Source organism: Hoplias malabaricus, chromosome 4, assembly GCF_029633855.1.
Source record: "Hoplias malabaricus isolate fHopMal1 chromosome 4, fHopMal1.hap1, whole genome shotgun sequence".
NCBI lineage: Eukaryota > Metazoa > Chordata > Actinopteri > Characiformes > Erythrinidae > Hoplias > Hoplias malabaricus.
Window position 1 is genome coordinate 54,544,649 of NC_089803.1, and position 17,240 is coordinate 54,561,888.

General features: G+C 42.1%; 1 protein-coding gene across 14 annotated transcripts in view; it reads right to left on the reverse strand.

Annotated features, from left to right (window-relative positions):
* The window catches only part of grip1 (glutamate receptor interacting protein 1), a 401,866-nt gene that overhangs the window by 229,160 nt on the left and 155,466 nt on the right, over positions 1–17,240 (reverse strand). For 13 of the 14 annotated variants that reach the window (XM_066667725.1, XM_066667724.1, XM_066667726.1 and 10 more), the window contains exon 1: positions 15,747–15,880. The exons of the other annotated variant lie outside the window; for it this stretch is intronic. In XM_066667725.1, the coding sequence (XP_066523822.1) occupies positions 15,747–15,879 (133 nt within the window). In that variant the 5' untranslated portion in view covers position 15,880. Of the gene's footprint in view, positions 1–15,746; positions 15,881–17,240 lie in introns of those variants that run through there. 14 annotated transcript variants of the gene reach the window in all.

Consider the following 17,240-nt stretch of genomic DNA (forward strand, 5'->3'; position numbering starts at 1 on the left):
GTTTTGCTAACTGTTTTTTTTTTCTTGAGTCAATCTTGAATATGAGTCGAATGGGTAGGGCTGTTTAAGGGCACACGTTGCAGTCAACCAGCAATTTGAGTGCAGCGAGTCCAGCTTAAGGCTGAGCTGTTGATTTTCCAAGTCTCTGCGGTGTATTCTTAAAACTAAATGTGCTACAAAACGTTCCTTGAGCGATGCCACAGAAGAACCACTTATAGTTCCATAAAGAACCATTTTTGCTGATATTTTAAATGGGTAAAGAACCTTAAGACAAAGTGATGGATTTTTTAACCTTTGATATGTTCTTCACACACACATTTCTTAAACAAACATGGTTATTTAAGTAACCAAAAGTGGTTCTTCTATGGCAATGCACAAAGAACAACCTTGTAACACCTTTATTTATTTATTTATTTTAAAGTGTATACTTATAGGGCTAATAAGAATGGCCAGTGCCGGAATGGTCCCACTTGGTTGTACAACGTGCCCATCAGTTTCTGAAGACCTGACTTCTGCATCCTGACCACTGCTGCACATTCAATTAAAACAATTATTTCCCATTAAAGAAGGATAAGTTGTCTTTTTTAGGGCACAAATGTGAATCCTCCTCTCATCTCTGCATAGTACAACAACAGAAACAAACGAGTCTCAAACAGAGAAGAGACGCATTAAGGATACAGGTAGAAGTTAAGCAAATCTCACACAGCAGGTGGTGGAAAAATGGTACTAAACACAACCAGTGCCATATTCGCCTCCTTTGTCATGCTCAGCCTAGCAGGAGGATTGCTGTCCACTGTGCTTCAAAGCTAATTCTCATTCTAATGAACTCAGGAGCGATAAAAAGGGGCTGGAGAAAAAGGGAAGCCAAAAAACAATATAAGGAAAGAACAGAAATAAATTGAAAGAAACACAAGAGCATAGAAATTAGCCGAGAAAGTAATTGTGTTGAGGTAAGATGGATGCACCACTAGTGAAGGGTGACAGGATGGTGACTGAAGCATTGCAAATATCAGAGGAATGATGCTCTATTTCAGACCTTTTAACAGCCTGAAATGCACAGATCACACATAAAAGACCATTACCACGGTAGAGGAGGGATAATTAGAAGGCAAAGCTGCAGATTAAAATATTTTATTCACGCTTAAGAAGAGAATCTTCTTTATTTTCTCAATGGGCACAGTAATGTGCTGATACACAGGCACTGGGAAAGAGACCTAGGGAATACATGTAAATAATGCAAGTAAATAATAGGGGCCATCCAAACAGATATTAGCATAATGAAACACAGCAGCACTTTACTGGTTTGCCTCATGATGTCATTTTAAATGCACAGATTTCCCAAGAGGCTCTTTCCCTTTGTGCCAAAGCTCTGGGAAGAAGGAGATCTGTTTACAATACCTCTCCATTTAGCCCCTTTAGCTCCTCCACCAAGACTTAGTAGGGTAATCCTGAATAATGGGGGCCAAACTGAAACCAGTACTCTTCCGGAAGCATTACCAGCTCCATGGGGCTAAGAGGTGTCCATTAATCTAACCCATTACTTGGGTCTGACCTATAATAATTGGTGCCATATATCATCTAATACATGCAGCATTTTATAGGTCACTGAGCCAAGTGGGATTCATGGTTCCACAGGTTAGAGGTCAGTGAGAAAGCTGCACTTCTAGAAGACACCTGGGATGCCACCTGTGAGATCCAGTAGAGGACAAATGTTAGTTTATAAGGATTGAGAATGAAAACAAGCTCAAGCTTAGGCCCAATCTCATTTCTTATTTTTAACCCTACCCTAGTTTATTCGTTCAAACCTTCCAATTCCACCTTAGATGTTGGAGTAGCCTCAGGTGCTAGAATGCATTTGCTTCACCATTTAATGTGGAACTTGAAATGGTATTAGCTAATATCAGCATACTATTATTAATGTGTTACATTTGTTATGAGGTAAAAGGTCATAACACATTGAAAGTACATTAAACTAAGATGGTTATCATAGTTTTTAAAGGAGAAAATTTTTATATATATTTGGTATATGTGTTCACTTGCATGGCCATCTTGTCAGTAATTTACAGTGCATTCATGGCACTCAGTTTGAAATGTGTCACTTAAAAATCTCAGTTTCAAGTGCTCTAACACTTCACCCTACCTCTCTATCCCAGAACAATTGAGACACCCTATCACTAGGCAAAACTGAGTGCAAGGGCTAAGTAGTTGAAGCAATGGGTTTAAATGGGGTTAGGCACTGACGTTCAGAGAGCGTAAGCTGGTGGAATTTCGGACCCTCCACTTGATTTGTCGCACTGTAGCCGTGTTGCTTGTTGCTTGTCGCTGAATCGCGGCTACAAATCACGTTCTTCAATAGGAAATGACAGGACGCTTGTTGATTTGTTGCCTTCTAGTGTAGATGCACAGTAAGACACTTATATACAGTCTATTTTGCAAGGTATACAAGCATTAGCTGCACTGACAGGTTTGCATATAAATGCATGTTTTGACTGTAAGGCTAAAACCCCCAACGCAATCCTTATCACAGGCATTACAGAACTTAAGCAACAGTTGGAAAGAAAATACAGTGATAATAAATCTATGTTAACACCAAAGACTCTAAGCCACAGTTGTACCACAACAGCAGAACAGTGTTCATTTGTCATTGAATTATTTTATTTTAAGATATGAACCCAATGCCAGACACAGTAGCATTGAAAAAGCTATTTAAACACAGTGTACATTTTCTGGCCTCTTTATTAGACCCATTTACCGTCTTGGAACATCTTGTACGTGTACAGTAAGAGACTATCCATTTTTATGACTTTCTAACCATTTCTTGAAGGACATTTTTTTATTAGTGTATCATTTTTAACTCCAATGTGATGTGAGTTTTCAAAACCCCAGCCTCTCAACAACACTGCACAACACAACAAAAATATGCTATTACATTGCAAGATTTATTGCTGTGTTAAAATGCTGCTCTATGCAAATAAAGTCTAATCAGTGGTGGTTGTATTGTGGTCTCTCTCCATTCATGGGAAGGGTACAAAGTGGCTAATAAATTGGGCTTTAGTCAGAAACTGTGTATCAACAAAGTTCAGCAGCATGAAGTGGCAAACCATGATTAATAGTTTTAAAATCTTAAATACAGGCCATAAATAACAAAATCTGGTTTTAAAATATATATTTCTTTTAGCACCCTGCTGAGATACTTGTATCTTGCTATTTCTAAGCACATGAACACTTTTTTTATTTTGCCATTTTAGATTAAACATGGATGTCTGAAGTTGTTGTTCCACTTTCAGCTGCTCCCTGGATAGGCTGCAACAGCTGATCAATAGATCTGCCAGTTCAACTTAGCACAGATTGCATGCTGGATGTTCTTCCTGATGCAACTCTCCTAATTCCAACCAGGCACTAAGAGCACACTGACTAGCTCAACCCCAATGGCTAGGTTGGAGACAGTGTGAGATCCCACCAAACTCCACAAAGACAGTGGCCAGAGGTGAGGATATAGCCCCTACCCCCCACCCCTCCCTCACCCCCAAAACACACACACACACACACCCCAATCCACAGAATTCTGCAGAAACTTCATAAAGACATTCCATGTTTATGAAGATTGACTTAAATGTTCTTTTTAATGGAAGTTAAAGGGGACATGTTATACCTCTATTTAAACAAGTCAGAGTAGGTACATGGGCCTATCATTTGCACAAAGTCACTCTGTTCTTGCCAGTTTTAGTCCCTTTCAAAATGAGCCGTTTGAGGGCTCATTCACTTTTATGTAAATAAGCTGTTGCTGGCCATGCCCCAACCATCCTATGTTTACACATGCGAGGGGTGGTGCCAGGGTGGTCCTATGTAAATCTCTTTATTGTGACATCACAATAAGGGAGTCAATCAAATTGCTTGTAGAAGCATATGATTCCTGACACCAAAATCTTACAGCTGACGCTTAGAAAAAGCATAGATGTTTTATTTTTTCACGCTTGGGGTGTTTATAGGAACAGTAGAGACCCAAGTGGAAATCCAAAAGAACGTGGAAAGTGAGTTTTGCATAATATATCTCCTTTAAAAGTGATTCCTTCAGTAAAAATCCCTAGCACAGGGTCACCTTTGAACAGAAACTCACTGGTTAGATCGCCATCGTTCTTGCAGCACCCTATGTAGCGGCCAGATGGCGTTTTTTTTCTAATTCATCCATTTTCTATAACCGCTTTAGGCTCCCCAGATCCAACTCAGTCCATCAAACACTCACTTGGTCTCTCACACCTATGGACACTTGAATAGCCAATCAACTGCATGTTGATTGAAAATGGAGCACCTGGAAGAAACCTACACAGACACAGGGAAAACACACGAAACTCCTTACAGACAGTGACTCGAGTTGGGGTTTGAACCCACAAGCCCAGGACCCTGGAATCTGTGAGGCAGGGACCCTACATTTAGGACCAGCGTGCTGCCCCGGGGGTAGTACAGAAAATGTTGAATATTTTCAATATGAATGTTTTTTTTTAGATTTTTTTTTTGCATTCATTAAAAAAGTTGTGCTTGTTAAAATAAATGAGTTAATTAAAATAATAGTTAAAAAGCACTTAATAGTACCCCTTGTGGAGCAGTTTCATGAGGTGCTTCACACACAAAAAAAAAAGCTGCTGAAATAACAGAGGAATTTCACACAGAGCAATGAGTAGGAGGACAAATAAAAATTCTAATAAGAATCAAACCCAGTGGCGACAACTAACTACAGCAAGCAAGCCTGATTCACCACACACTCCCTCACATGTCCAGCCTTTGACTGTTAGGTCTCTAGTGCTTACCCACCTGCAGAGACCAAAGCTGCAGCTGTGCTTTCCATGTGAGCAGGGAAAACCCTCAGAGTGACTCCCAGCAGTACTCCCTCCTAATCTTATTAAAAACAGCCCTTCGCTCTGTCCAGCAAAGGCTCATCAGCAATTCTAATGCTCCTCTCTTATCCCTCAGTCTCTATCACAAAAACAAAGATTCATCAATGCAAGTTACATGGTTCTGCTAAATCCTGGGATACGTTCGTCTGAACGAGAAGCTGTGTCCCCCATATTATTTATGAGCGTGACTGAACGCTAAATGTTTAATGTTTACAAGCCGAAAACGTTTCACTTGACAGCATGATAATAGATGACGAGGCTGCTGCTGTCTTTAATTCTCTAAACTCAGATCCATCAATTTGAATGTTCTAAAAATCACAATTCATCCATTATCAGCATCAACATGAGCTCCAACTGTGCTGTAATCACGCTTCATTAACATTATGATAAGCACACAAAACAGTTTGAAATGTCAGATTCAAAGGGCAAATCAGAAGACATTCTTCAGACCAAGATCCTGGCATTTTCCAATCAATTTCACATGTAGTGCATACTGCTGGCAAGCAAACAGAGAGCTGCAGTTTGAATTATTCCAGAGGCAGCAAGCTTGAATATTCAGACGCCACCACATGCTCACGTCGCCAGCAAACAGCACTGGAACAGGAATACTGCCAATCCGAATTGTGTTTATCACACTGTGCATGACGTCCATTGCCTGATTTTCAAAGTCTTGGGAGAAGAGATGGAGCTCAGTTTAAACAATAGTAACATTCCCCCCTCAAAAAGTTTCTCTTTGATTTTTAAAAAGACAACTTTGTCCATTAGCACCATTTTGTTTGTTTGTTTTTAGCAAGTGAAATCCCCTGGAGATTTGTGTAAAGTCAGGCCACATACGCAATCCTTGATATGTTCCATCTTTACAGAGCAAGAGCGATAGACTGAAAACGATGGTGTGAAAGACAGAGAGAACCACAGGGAAAGAGATGAAGAGAAAGGGAGTGTGCTGGTGCGGAAAGGGGAAGAGGGACATGCAGAAAATGGCTTACAGTGCTGGGAGTGTATGCGAAGGCAGCTACCCTCTAATCACATCACATTTGATGGATCGCGCTGATAGTAAAGTCAGGGGAAATTGAGTGAGAGGTAGAGGAGAATAGAGAGGGGAAAGGCTTGATAAAGAGAGGTCGAGCAGGGGAAGAGGGCGCAGGAAGAGGTGATTTGAGGGGAAAAAAGAGAGATGCTCTTCAGCCAGGCAAGATGCTGCCGTTCGTTAAGAGTCCTTGCAGTGCACTTTGCACTCGCGAGGCCAGCAGCAAAAGAGGAGCCATTAGGGAGGAGATCCAGGCCTTGATGAAAGCTATGATAAAGATGGACACTGAGACGCTGGGCCATTTCAGTGAGTGCTCATCGAGTCAGATGCATAGAGCATATATGTCACGCTGCTTAACTCGACAGCACTATAAAAACACTAGGATACACATCAGGAGACAGTCTGCTGAGAAGGTAATAACAGTGCTTCATTGGATCAAAAATGGCTTATTAGAGTTCCTGGTGTTGAAAGTCAAGTGCAGTCTCCAAGGTTACATGGTTCTGTCCTCTGACAAGATGAAGAACACTGTCTCAAATTATGTCTGGAACCGGGTACTTGGCTACAAACAAGCAGAACAGCGATTAAAACATGGCGTGTAAAACCTATTGATTAACCAGAGAGAGGTGTCACTCTACCTGACAAAATAAAGACATCCAGCAAGAACAACACACATAATTAAAATGACATCTCTTCAAGGGTTCTTTAGTAAAGAAAATGGTTCTATATAGAACTCTGAACACTTGAAGAACCTTTTGCAATGGGGAAAGTGCTATAGATTATTGAAAAAAGGGTTCTATATAGCACCAAATATAATTGTTTTTGTTACAAGCTTGACATCTAAACAATAGAAGAAGCGTTTTCTGAAAACTGCTTTATAGGACCATCTATAGCACATTCTCCATCAATCTGAAGAACCCCTTCATGATGCAAACAACCATTTAATCATACGAAAGCTTCTTTGAGTTTTCAGGGTACTATATAAAACCCTGGAAAATGCAGCAGGTACTAGGTTAAAAAAAAAAATATATATATATATATATATATATATATATATAAATAAAGTTTAGTAAATGTAAAAAGTGAGCAGAGTTGAGTAGTGTAGGTACCAATCAGTGGAAAAGTGCCATAACATTTCTGATCCAACTTATGTGTTCATTAACTGCCCTTCCTGAGGTAGCGTGGGTGTGTCAGAGCACAGAAACACTAAAAGCCAGAGCAAGTGTATCTCAACAAAGAGAATAAATAAAAAAATATATTTTTTTTCTTAAGTTTTAAGGATATAGGAATAAATTTTCAGGTTAAACATACAAGGTGTACCTTTCACATCCTCCTATTTCTTGCTCAGGAGGCAATCGAAAGCAATTCATAGAAAGCAATGGGAAGAAGATAAGGAGTGGGAGCTCGTTCAGCTCAGTTCCTCAGAGAATACTTTATTTTAGAAGCCAAGCTCTGAAGATGCCCTCAGTGATAACAAACAGAACACTATCAGTCTATGGCCCATCTGGAGTAAGAACGAGAAGGATAAACTCTCAGGTGGCTGCGGAGACTAGGTACGTATGACCTGGGAGACTGTGATGCAATTATTAAAAGCTTTGGTAAGGACAACTCCTGCTGCGTAGATTTGACAGACGTGGGCGGGAAAAGTAACAGGGCAGTTGCAGGAGATTCCTCTCTATTGTTGGCTGTGATTAAAGGCTGATGTCTTTCTTAATAGCCCAAACACGCAGAAATCATCAAGCTCCTTTGAGGCTTAAGGCTCTATTTTGCGAAGAGAGGGATAGCGGCTGTGGGAGGGAGGGTCCACTCCATCATGTCTGCAACAATGCCTGCAGCACAGGAAAGATGATTATTGTAGAGCGCTCCCTGAGACGACTTGGAACATCAGTCCACACTGAACAGCACAAAGTACACAGGCAGGCAGAGACGAATAAGAATGGCTGAGAAGAAAAGAATGATTAGTCATCGTATTGTCCGTGTTTGAGAGTGTTTCACTGCTGTTTTTATCAAAGAAAGCTAAAACTAGGGTTGGATGGTATAACGTTAACACTGTATAACAAGGTATATTTAAAACTGTGAACGGTATAACACTTGTTTGGTTTGTCCAATATCTGTCCTGTGTCTGTCTAGTCAGTACACAGCCAAATGAGCTCATTCATGTGCATTTAAAAGAGTTTACTGACTGATGGTGTCGTGTTCTGAAGGCAGGTTGGGGGCGAGAAAACCCACAAACCCAGTAGCCCATACTAGTTCCAACTTTAACGCCAAGTTCAGGTAAAATGAAGTTCAACACTCGGAAGACCTTTCAGAGCACAAAGATATGAGGCTTTACACGTCTAGAGGGTGTGATTTGAGCCTCAGTTCGCTGGAACAAGGTCTGTGCTGTGTTTCTTTTTAATCTGTTAGCTCGCATATCTAAGCCTAGCTGGCCAGCTATGGTTCCAAACACGGCAGAACTTGTGCTGGACTGACAGAAACAAAGAAATGAGAAGTTGCTTTCTCAGATACTCTGAGCTTTTGTCATTGGCACATGTCGGAAGCTCAGTAGTCAGTCAGAATAGCAGCTGAATAACACCCCCTCCACCGGTAATACAGTATAGCATGTTAATATATTGAGATTGCATGGCGGTATTAAAAAGGGGACAATGCCCATTCCTAGAAAAAATAAAAAAACAAAAGCTATTGGCTTTAATCATGGGGAATATATTTGAAAAGCAGTCAAAGTTCAACCAAATCTTCAATTTCCTCATATTGAGGAGTGCTATTACCGAGAGGGGCCGTACTCAGTAGAGAAGATACCCACTTGGGAATAATTAATGAGTGGAACAAATTCTTTTTTCAGTGTACATGATTTATTTTAACCAATTAACACCACAACGCTTGATTTAGTTCAGGGTGATAATGACTACTTGTGAGGATTCGGATACACAAATTAGATAGAGCTCATGTTCACAGATTAAGTCGATGAAAAATTTTCAGAGGTAAAGCGGCATTTTAAGAACAGTGAGAGCAACGCAGCTACTCGCTTGTCATACTTTTAAAAAGCTTAATTGGGGGGCGACGTCTCTAGTCAGAGTAAAAGAGCTCTAAAGAGACAGGGCTGCTTTTAGCATGTACTCTGTTTCTAGAAGCATCAGGTGGCACAGAGATGCTCTTGGAGGAAGAATCAGGCTTCATTATCACCTACCAACTGCAAGTAGCTCATTAAAACCCATCCGTCTCCTACAACCCCAGGCCTCAAACAGCTGCCAGCATGCAACCACTGCACGTAAACGGTTATTCAGAGTCTCTGCCATCAGCCATCGACAGGTTTGGGAAGGCTGGTGGGTGACGGTAAGCTTCTGTGCCATCCGATCCTATCTAAATAGGTTTTAGAGCAGAAAGGTTTATGCCCGTTAGGTTGCAGTTATAACAGCAGCGGGAACCTCATCTCCCACTCCCACTCAAAACAAATGCACATTTGGTCTAATTGGTATAAAAAAACAATTCAGGCTCTCTATGGAGTGTGAATGACATTCTGTTTGATACTGATTTAAACTTTACTGCTCGGTTTTATATAACTCAGCGGTGAAGCTACTGCTTTGATTTGCCATCTCTTTAGTAGAGCTCCCATCACATTTGGGACAACTGAGTATGGTAATGTTCTTTTAGAAACTCAACAGTTCTGCCAAGCAAAAAGGGCTTGGCAGCTATCTTGGTGACACAAGCGGGTTTTCCATCCATCAGCTTTTTGAGAATTATGAAAATGCGCACACACAAAAAAATAAATAAATAAATTCCTGAACGGAAAAGACCAGAAATTCACAAAAGCATTGATGGAAAAAGATTTGAACAATGAACAATAACATTTCAGCTGGTTTGTACCTGCTGCGCATGCGGCACAGCACAAGTCGGTGCCCTGGACTGACCCCGCGACCACAGGCTTTTAACAGACTCCCCCCGACTCTCCCTCCTCTTTTCTCTTCTCCAAGCTTTTGGACCGTTCTGTTTTCACACCAGCCCAACCCAGAGTTTCTAATTTTAGTGCATGTGTTGATTACTGCACTTATATACAGCACTGCGCAAAGGTCAGAGACCGAAAAGCTTTTCACTTTCCTCTCAAAACATTAGGAACAAGCCCTCATTGAAACGACACAGACGCCCCAACAACTAAATATTCATTCAAGCTTTTTATACAAAGTGTGTTTTTGATATAAACAGCTGTCACAACCATTCTGTTCTCCCTCCTTTCGGTGAAGCCCCTGGTCACGGAAAGCCTACGCCGTCTGAATGTTATGCGCAAAATGTAATGGACGGTAAAACGACTAATTTAGCATATTTTTCTGCCGATATTTCTTCATTCCGCATAGCATTTGTGAACATTGTGTAAGCTGTGCCACTTTTTTCATTGCATCAGACTGTAATGTACAACTGACAACGTTTGAATGAGGTCTTGCTTGAAGGAAAATTGAAGTCAAAATGTGGCCTTGAGGTCATTATTGCTGCCCTGAACACCAAGAGGAGGTGTGGTTAGATCAGTATGGAGCTAACAACTAATACAAGTGAAGTAAAGTGGATTTTAGTGTCATTTCAGCTATATGCATTGTGCAAAGTACAGAGTGAAACAAAATAATGTTTCTCTAAGATTCCACATAAAACAACCCACACAGACCTGGAGTGCATGTGTGTAGAACAATGCAAGATAAGGGCCCTTGCAAGATATGTGTAACAATACAAAACAAGGAACAATAAAGCAAGGAAATATAAATAAACATTAAATATTAGAGAGGGGAGACAGTTGTGCAGTTGACCTGTCACATTACACATTGTGGGTGATGCAGGTGCAATAAAAGTGCAGTATGCTATAATTTATTGTACAGTATGTGGTAATAATAGCATATATGGCATATTCCAAGAAAGCAACAGCAGTTCATAAGCCTTAACCACATAAGTCACAGTGTTAAAGGGTTAATTCAGCATGAGAGCCCAGGAGTGAGGAGCAGAGAATAGTTTTTAGCTATTTTCACTTGGTTACCTTCCTTATCTATTTATAGTTTTTCATTCATTCATTCATTATCTGTAACCCTTATCCAATTCAGGGTCGTGGTGGGTCCAGAGCCTACCTGGAATCATTGGGCGCAAGGCGGGAATACACCCTGGAGGGGGCGCCAGTCCTTCACAGGGCAACACACACACACACATTCACTCACACCTACGGACACGTTTGAGTCGCCAATCCACCTACCAACGTGTGTTTCTGGACTGTGGAAGAAAACCGGAGCACCCGGAGGAAACCCACGCAGACACGGGGAAAACACACCAACTCCTCACAGACAGTCACCCGGAGCGAGAATCAAACCCACAACCTCCAGGTCCCTGGAGCTGTGTGACTGCGACACTACCTGTTGTGTCACCGTTCTGCCCTATTTATAGTTTTGCTGTATTTAATAGGTTCCCTTATTTCTCAGTGCTCATTGTGTTTGTTGTGTTCAGCCTTTGCATTGTCATGTAAACATTGATCCAGCGCTGTGATTGGAGAGACTCAGATAAGAAGGCAGGACAATTCTAAAGCATCTGCACAATATTATTCCATGTTTTCTGACTTACGCAGCCCACAAAAAACTGACCGGGTTGTTTAGTATCACACTTGGTAGGAGCTCCAGATAATAATCCCCAATAAATGTTCATGCACTGAAAAATAATCCCCTTTAAAACAAAACAGTCTGCCTCCTACTATCCACCCCAGACCAGCTGTTCGCCATCAATCTATTGTTACCTACCCGCCATTACCAACTAAAATCTTTAATTAGCAACCCTCAGATTGATGCTATTATGACAATTATTACTGTCATAAACCTTCATTACTTCCATTATTCTTACACCACTACTATAATTATATCAGTACCTCTGAACGTAATGACAGTCTTAACTGGTGATATTGTTCATTTCAGTAATTTGATCAGAGTGGGGGCGGTCCCCGTTGTGAGTCTTGGTTCCTCCCAAAGTTTCTTCCAAACTGTACAGTAACAGATGAGTTAATGTCTCTGACTTTACATCTACTAGGTGAACCAAAGCTCAAGCAGCGCTGCTGTGTCTGATCCACTAATACCAGGGCAACACACACTAACGGCGCTTTTCCAATGCATGGAACCTACACGACTCGGCACGGCACTTTTGCTTTTCCACTGGCCAGATCTGGTGCTTGGTTCCTGGAACCGGGTACGTTTTTAGTCCCAGCTCACTCTGGGTTCCAACCATGCCGAGTAGGTACTAAATGGTGATGTGCAAACTCTGCAGAGCGCCGATTGACCAGAGATATGTCAATCACCACTAAATACAGAAGTCATTCCAATCCAGCACCAACTTACCGCTTGTAAAACCTCTTAGTTACAGCAGCTTTCACATTGATTTTTATTGGACTCACAACGGCAGCTCGTAACTTTACCTTGAGGTGTTTTGAAGCAGTTTATGCTCCTTGGGCTGATGGCCGAGGGAAATTTCTAGTGAAAGCCGAACGTGCTTTCACTAAAATTATCGGTGAGAAATGGGGCGCAGAGCCGTGTTTAGTCCAAAAACTAAAACAACATGTTGTGGTTTTCAAAGCCAGCAATTCCTGTTAGAGATTTTGCAGGAGAGCCCTGTCAATTGAAAGCCGAGGCGAGCCGTGCTAAGTCTGGTAGAGCCAGACCCATAGCATGGGTGGAAAAGCACCATAACACACTACCACCATATCAGAATCACTGCATCATTCATAATGATCTACCACCCAAATCATACCTACTCTGTGGTGGTCCTGCCAATTGAAGCTCAGGGTGAATACGTAGATTAAAAAATGTATGCAGAGAAACAGGTAGACTACAGTCTGTAATTGTATGGTCAGTGGAGCTGATAATATGGACAATGAGTGTAGATACAAGGTAGGTGTTCCTAATCCAGTCATTTTGGCTATATCCCTATAAATACTAGGCATAAAAAAGTCCTTAATTAATTCTTCAGAATCTTCACTTTCAGCAACACGAAAATAGCAGCACCACACACAATGCAGCAAAAGCAACCATGTAAAAGAGATCAAATAAACAAACCAGGTCTTAGATTTCTGGAAATCTCACAAGTGGGAAAAACAAGCACTATACTAAATGCAGTGGATGCTGTGTTATTTTAAGAGAAGGGCTTTAAAATAACGGTGCTGCATTTCTCACAGGCTTTAAAATATAGTGTCTGTCATTTAAAAGAAAAACTGAGCTCTCCATCTACCTGGAATTAACACACATCTAGAACTGAGGAAGAATATAGGCCTATATCTGAAAGGTATCTGTATATAGAAAACTGCTAACGAGGATCACACCTGAACTGCACATTTGGCACCGAAAACAAATGCTAAATATGAAAAGCCACCAAGCTTCTCTTTCTAGTCTGTTCCTTTCTCTGCTGTTCTTGATTCCCTAGATTTATGGCTGAGCATGCCCTTCCTGAGTCTTCCTTATTGTCAGGGTGAAATTAATAATTTTTCAAAAACCAAAAGTGTAGACATGCCCCAAGCTGGGAGGATGGGAACTGCAGACAAATGAATCCTATTAGAAAGCGACTGGCAGGGTTCTAAACAAGTACAAGTTTGATAAATGTACAGGAATGGGCAGACAACAACCTCAGCATGAATTATGCATGGAGTTGATATAAATGATGCAGGGACAGGGGGGGGTTCTATCACAGACAGGGGTAGTAGCAGTGACCATGCATGACATTTCCAGGGTCTTTTGGCCACTGAAGTTAATTAGTGTGGGCTGCTGTTGCACACTCCAGCTCGCGTTTAGGCCACAGCTGTAACTTCGGGCTTTCAAAGCAGTGTTGCACCCTCACAGTCCAATTATGCCTTCAGTGCCATACTTGGAAGCAACATTTAGCCAAACTCAAGAGGCTTGATTGCAAATGTGACAGCTCCATGTCTGTCGGAGGTCTAAAAATACTCAGAATGCCATTTATTCCTCTATTTCCTGTCTGACTCACTCGGACTCCAGCTGGGCCAATTAGGTGTCTAATTTTATGTTGCGGAGTGCAGCTTTTTGCGATCGCACATCAAAGCGAATATCTGACTAAATGCATGCATGCAAGAGTGAGGCTACCGAGAGAAATGGTTTCTGCCGTCAGGCAAAAGTCGCAGTCGTAACCACTGGCTAATTAAATATACTTCTGTTTAATTAATACTTCTGTGCAAATGAAGTAGTAGCTGCTGTAGAATAAAAATGACTGGGGTTGTAAAGCCAGTCATCTTCAAATCCATTTTCAGGCTGAACAATTAACAAAGACAGGGAGAGAGCAACATGGTTACTCTGCGGATGTGTGTCCTCGGTGTGGGACGCTGTTCATGGAAGACAAGGCTTTCATCCAGTACAGTGACAGCTACATTAATACAGCTGGTGGTGATGAGTGTGGTACATCTTAAGCAATACTTTATCTGACTAATATCCATCCCCTGACTGATTAATTTCTCTCTCTCTGTTATGGCATTTTTCCACTGCTTTGTACCTACCCTACTTAGCTTTACTGGCTTTTTTGGGACCTGGTCCCTGGTAGCTTCAGAATTCAGGGGCAGCTGTGGACTAATGGACTAATGCTCCCAGCCCCTTGTTGCCCTTTCCAGCTCTCGCTGGTTTCTTTAGTCAGCCACCAGTCCAATGAATATTTATACCACCTCAAAAGACCACGGCATTATTTTACGAGCTGCCATTATGAGTCAGATTAATACAAATGTGATCTCTACTGTAGTGATTTTACAAACGGCTTGTGCTGCAAGTCTGCATTCTGTCAGGACTGACAGGTCTCTCTGGCCTGTCAGCGCCCTGCAACATTTACACATCACTTTTAGTCCCTGCTCAGTTCGCTTGGAAACAAGAGTGAGCGGATCCAGGCACCAGGTACCACAACGGAAAACCTAAAAAACTGAATACAGCCAAGCAGAGTAGGTACCATGCACTGGAAAAGTGCTATAAATGGTCAGTGGACTGTAAAGTAGACCCTGCTTGAATATTCAGAGTCATGTTCAAAACCATTCTGAATGCTACAGGATTACCATGCTAACACCTGCTCTTGCTCACTCTTACTCATCCCTCTGCAGAGTGAGGAATGCGAATGGCAGACCCCCGCTGCTCCCTTCATTACCACTCTCATTCTAACCTTAGGAGCGTGAGAGTAGCCTGCTCTCCACAGCACAGGTAAAAAGAGCAAGAGTTTCACAGCAATGCGCAGTCCGAGCACTAACCTTAGAACAACAGAAAAGAGCATGAAGTGAACTGTTGGGAGCATTAAGTGGGAGCTTCTTTACAGAGGAACTAGCCTCTACACATCACCTGGGGCCACACAATGTATCAAGCATTACAGCAGGGGAGGGGTAAACATGCACACTTCATGTAAGACAAGTTCTCAGGGAGAAAATGAAACCTAACTAACGCAGTGCAATGGTCTCCGTTTGGTTAGGACTGGACATAAGTGAGCGAACACACAGTGGACTGTTTACAACCAACACGGCACATACTCTAAATCGATACGAAATAAACATTAACCGATACATCCCATTCATTAGAGCTGCAGCCACTCACAGGTATACACACAGACACACACAACTTGGGACATTATCGCAAGCGCCTCATGACTTGGCCAAGCTCCACAGGATCTTTGTTTTTTTTTGTTTTTTGCATGGTGCGTAAGCCTCTCATTTCTCACAGACAACAAAGTCCCCCTGCCTCTGTGTTACCTCAAGGCTAATGATTCCCAGAGACAGTAAAACAATGACAGATCTGTAATCAGGAGCTCTGCCCCCTTCCCTGGCTGATCGTCCGGCTGGCAGGACCACTTACTGTGCAGGTGCTCGGAAGCGTAGTAATACACATCCTCATAGCCCTCATGGTAGTCCTCCTCAGGCCGGTACTTTTTGCCCTTGCGCCTGCGGGACCTGCGAATCTGCTTGACAAAGCCAAGGAAGCGTTCCATCCCGCTGATCCACGCGCAAGTCCCCCGCACTCGCAGCGGCGGAGCGAGCGTATTCCGCTGCACAAAGAGGTGTGGAGAGAGAGAGAGAGATCTCCCAAAGAGAGAGAAAGAGAGAGAGAGAAGCAGAGAAAGGCACAGAACAGCAGAGGAGAGGGAGGAGGAGGGGAAGGATAGCTTTCAGCTTTGCAAGAGCAGAGAGGACGGGTCAAATATCAGCTCCTGCGGACCTGCCCGTCTCGTCCAAGAGAATAGTCCCGGTCCAGTCCGGCTCTTTCAGCCAAGCCTTCAGCACTCACTCCCTGCTGAGCAGTCCATTGTGTGTGTCAGTGTGTGCGAGTGCCAGAGAGGGTGTGCGCATTGTGGAGTGTGAGGAGGGAGCAAGGGAGGTGGGGTGGGGTGGGGGAACACACACAAACACGCACATACAGAGGCAGGCTCGCTCCTCTGCTTCTTCCTTCGAGGGAGGAGAGCGAGACACAGAGGCAAAGTTCAAAGGATCCGGCAGCCAGGCGAGGAATCCCTGAGCTGTGGGTTTTTACTGCCACTTCACTGAACCCCTACTGAACCAGGCTAGAAAAGAGAAGTGGAAAGGTACAGAGAGGTGGAATTATAAGGATGTTTAAGAGTGTGGGGGATACACTAGAGGACAGATACATTAAAAAATCTGTTTTGATGCAGTTTCCCCTTTGTTCAATCAAAAAAACAATGGATATTGCATTTTGGTACGATAGGTGCCTATAAGTGAAAGTGTGAATATTCAGCTAGAGAGCTGCTTTGACAAGAGAGGGGGGGCATGCCACAGGCATCATGGTTAATTGCATAGTCCCTTCTTAAGACTGAAGATTTAATAATGGATATCTCAATATAAAATAAAAAAATCAATGTAGGATTATACTTACGTTAGCAGTGTCTATCATTGAAAATATTTAATCACAATAATAAAGTTAAAATGCTAGTACTTCACTGTATAGTGTGAAATGTATGACAAACTGATGAGAGGAAACAGTTCTTTTTCATTTTGTTCCAATATCTCAGTGTAGTTTTGATGACTGTTGAATTGGAATCTCTTCATTTCCTGAGATAACATTTCAAGGAGAGCTTTAGTATCAGATATAGAAGCTTTAAAAAGCTCAAAAAAGGAGACAAAACATAAGCCCCGTGTGTGAGAGAGAGAAAGGAAAGGTAAGAGTGTGTTAGTTATGATATTTAATACATGTTTCAGCATAAATAAAAGGTAATCTACCTTCTGAAATGTAGTGACATCACTAGATAAAACCAGATAATCACTAGGCTCTGTAAAAAGAGACTCTGGAAAAATGACTTATATTCCTCCATGCACTGCCAGGGACAGTAAGCAACAC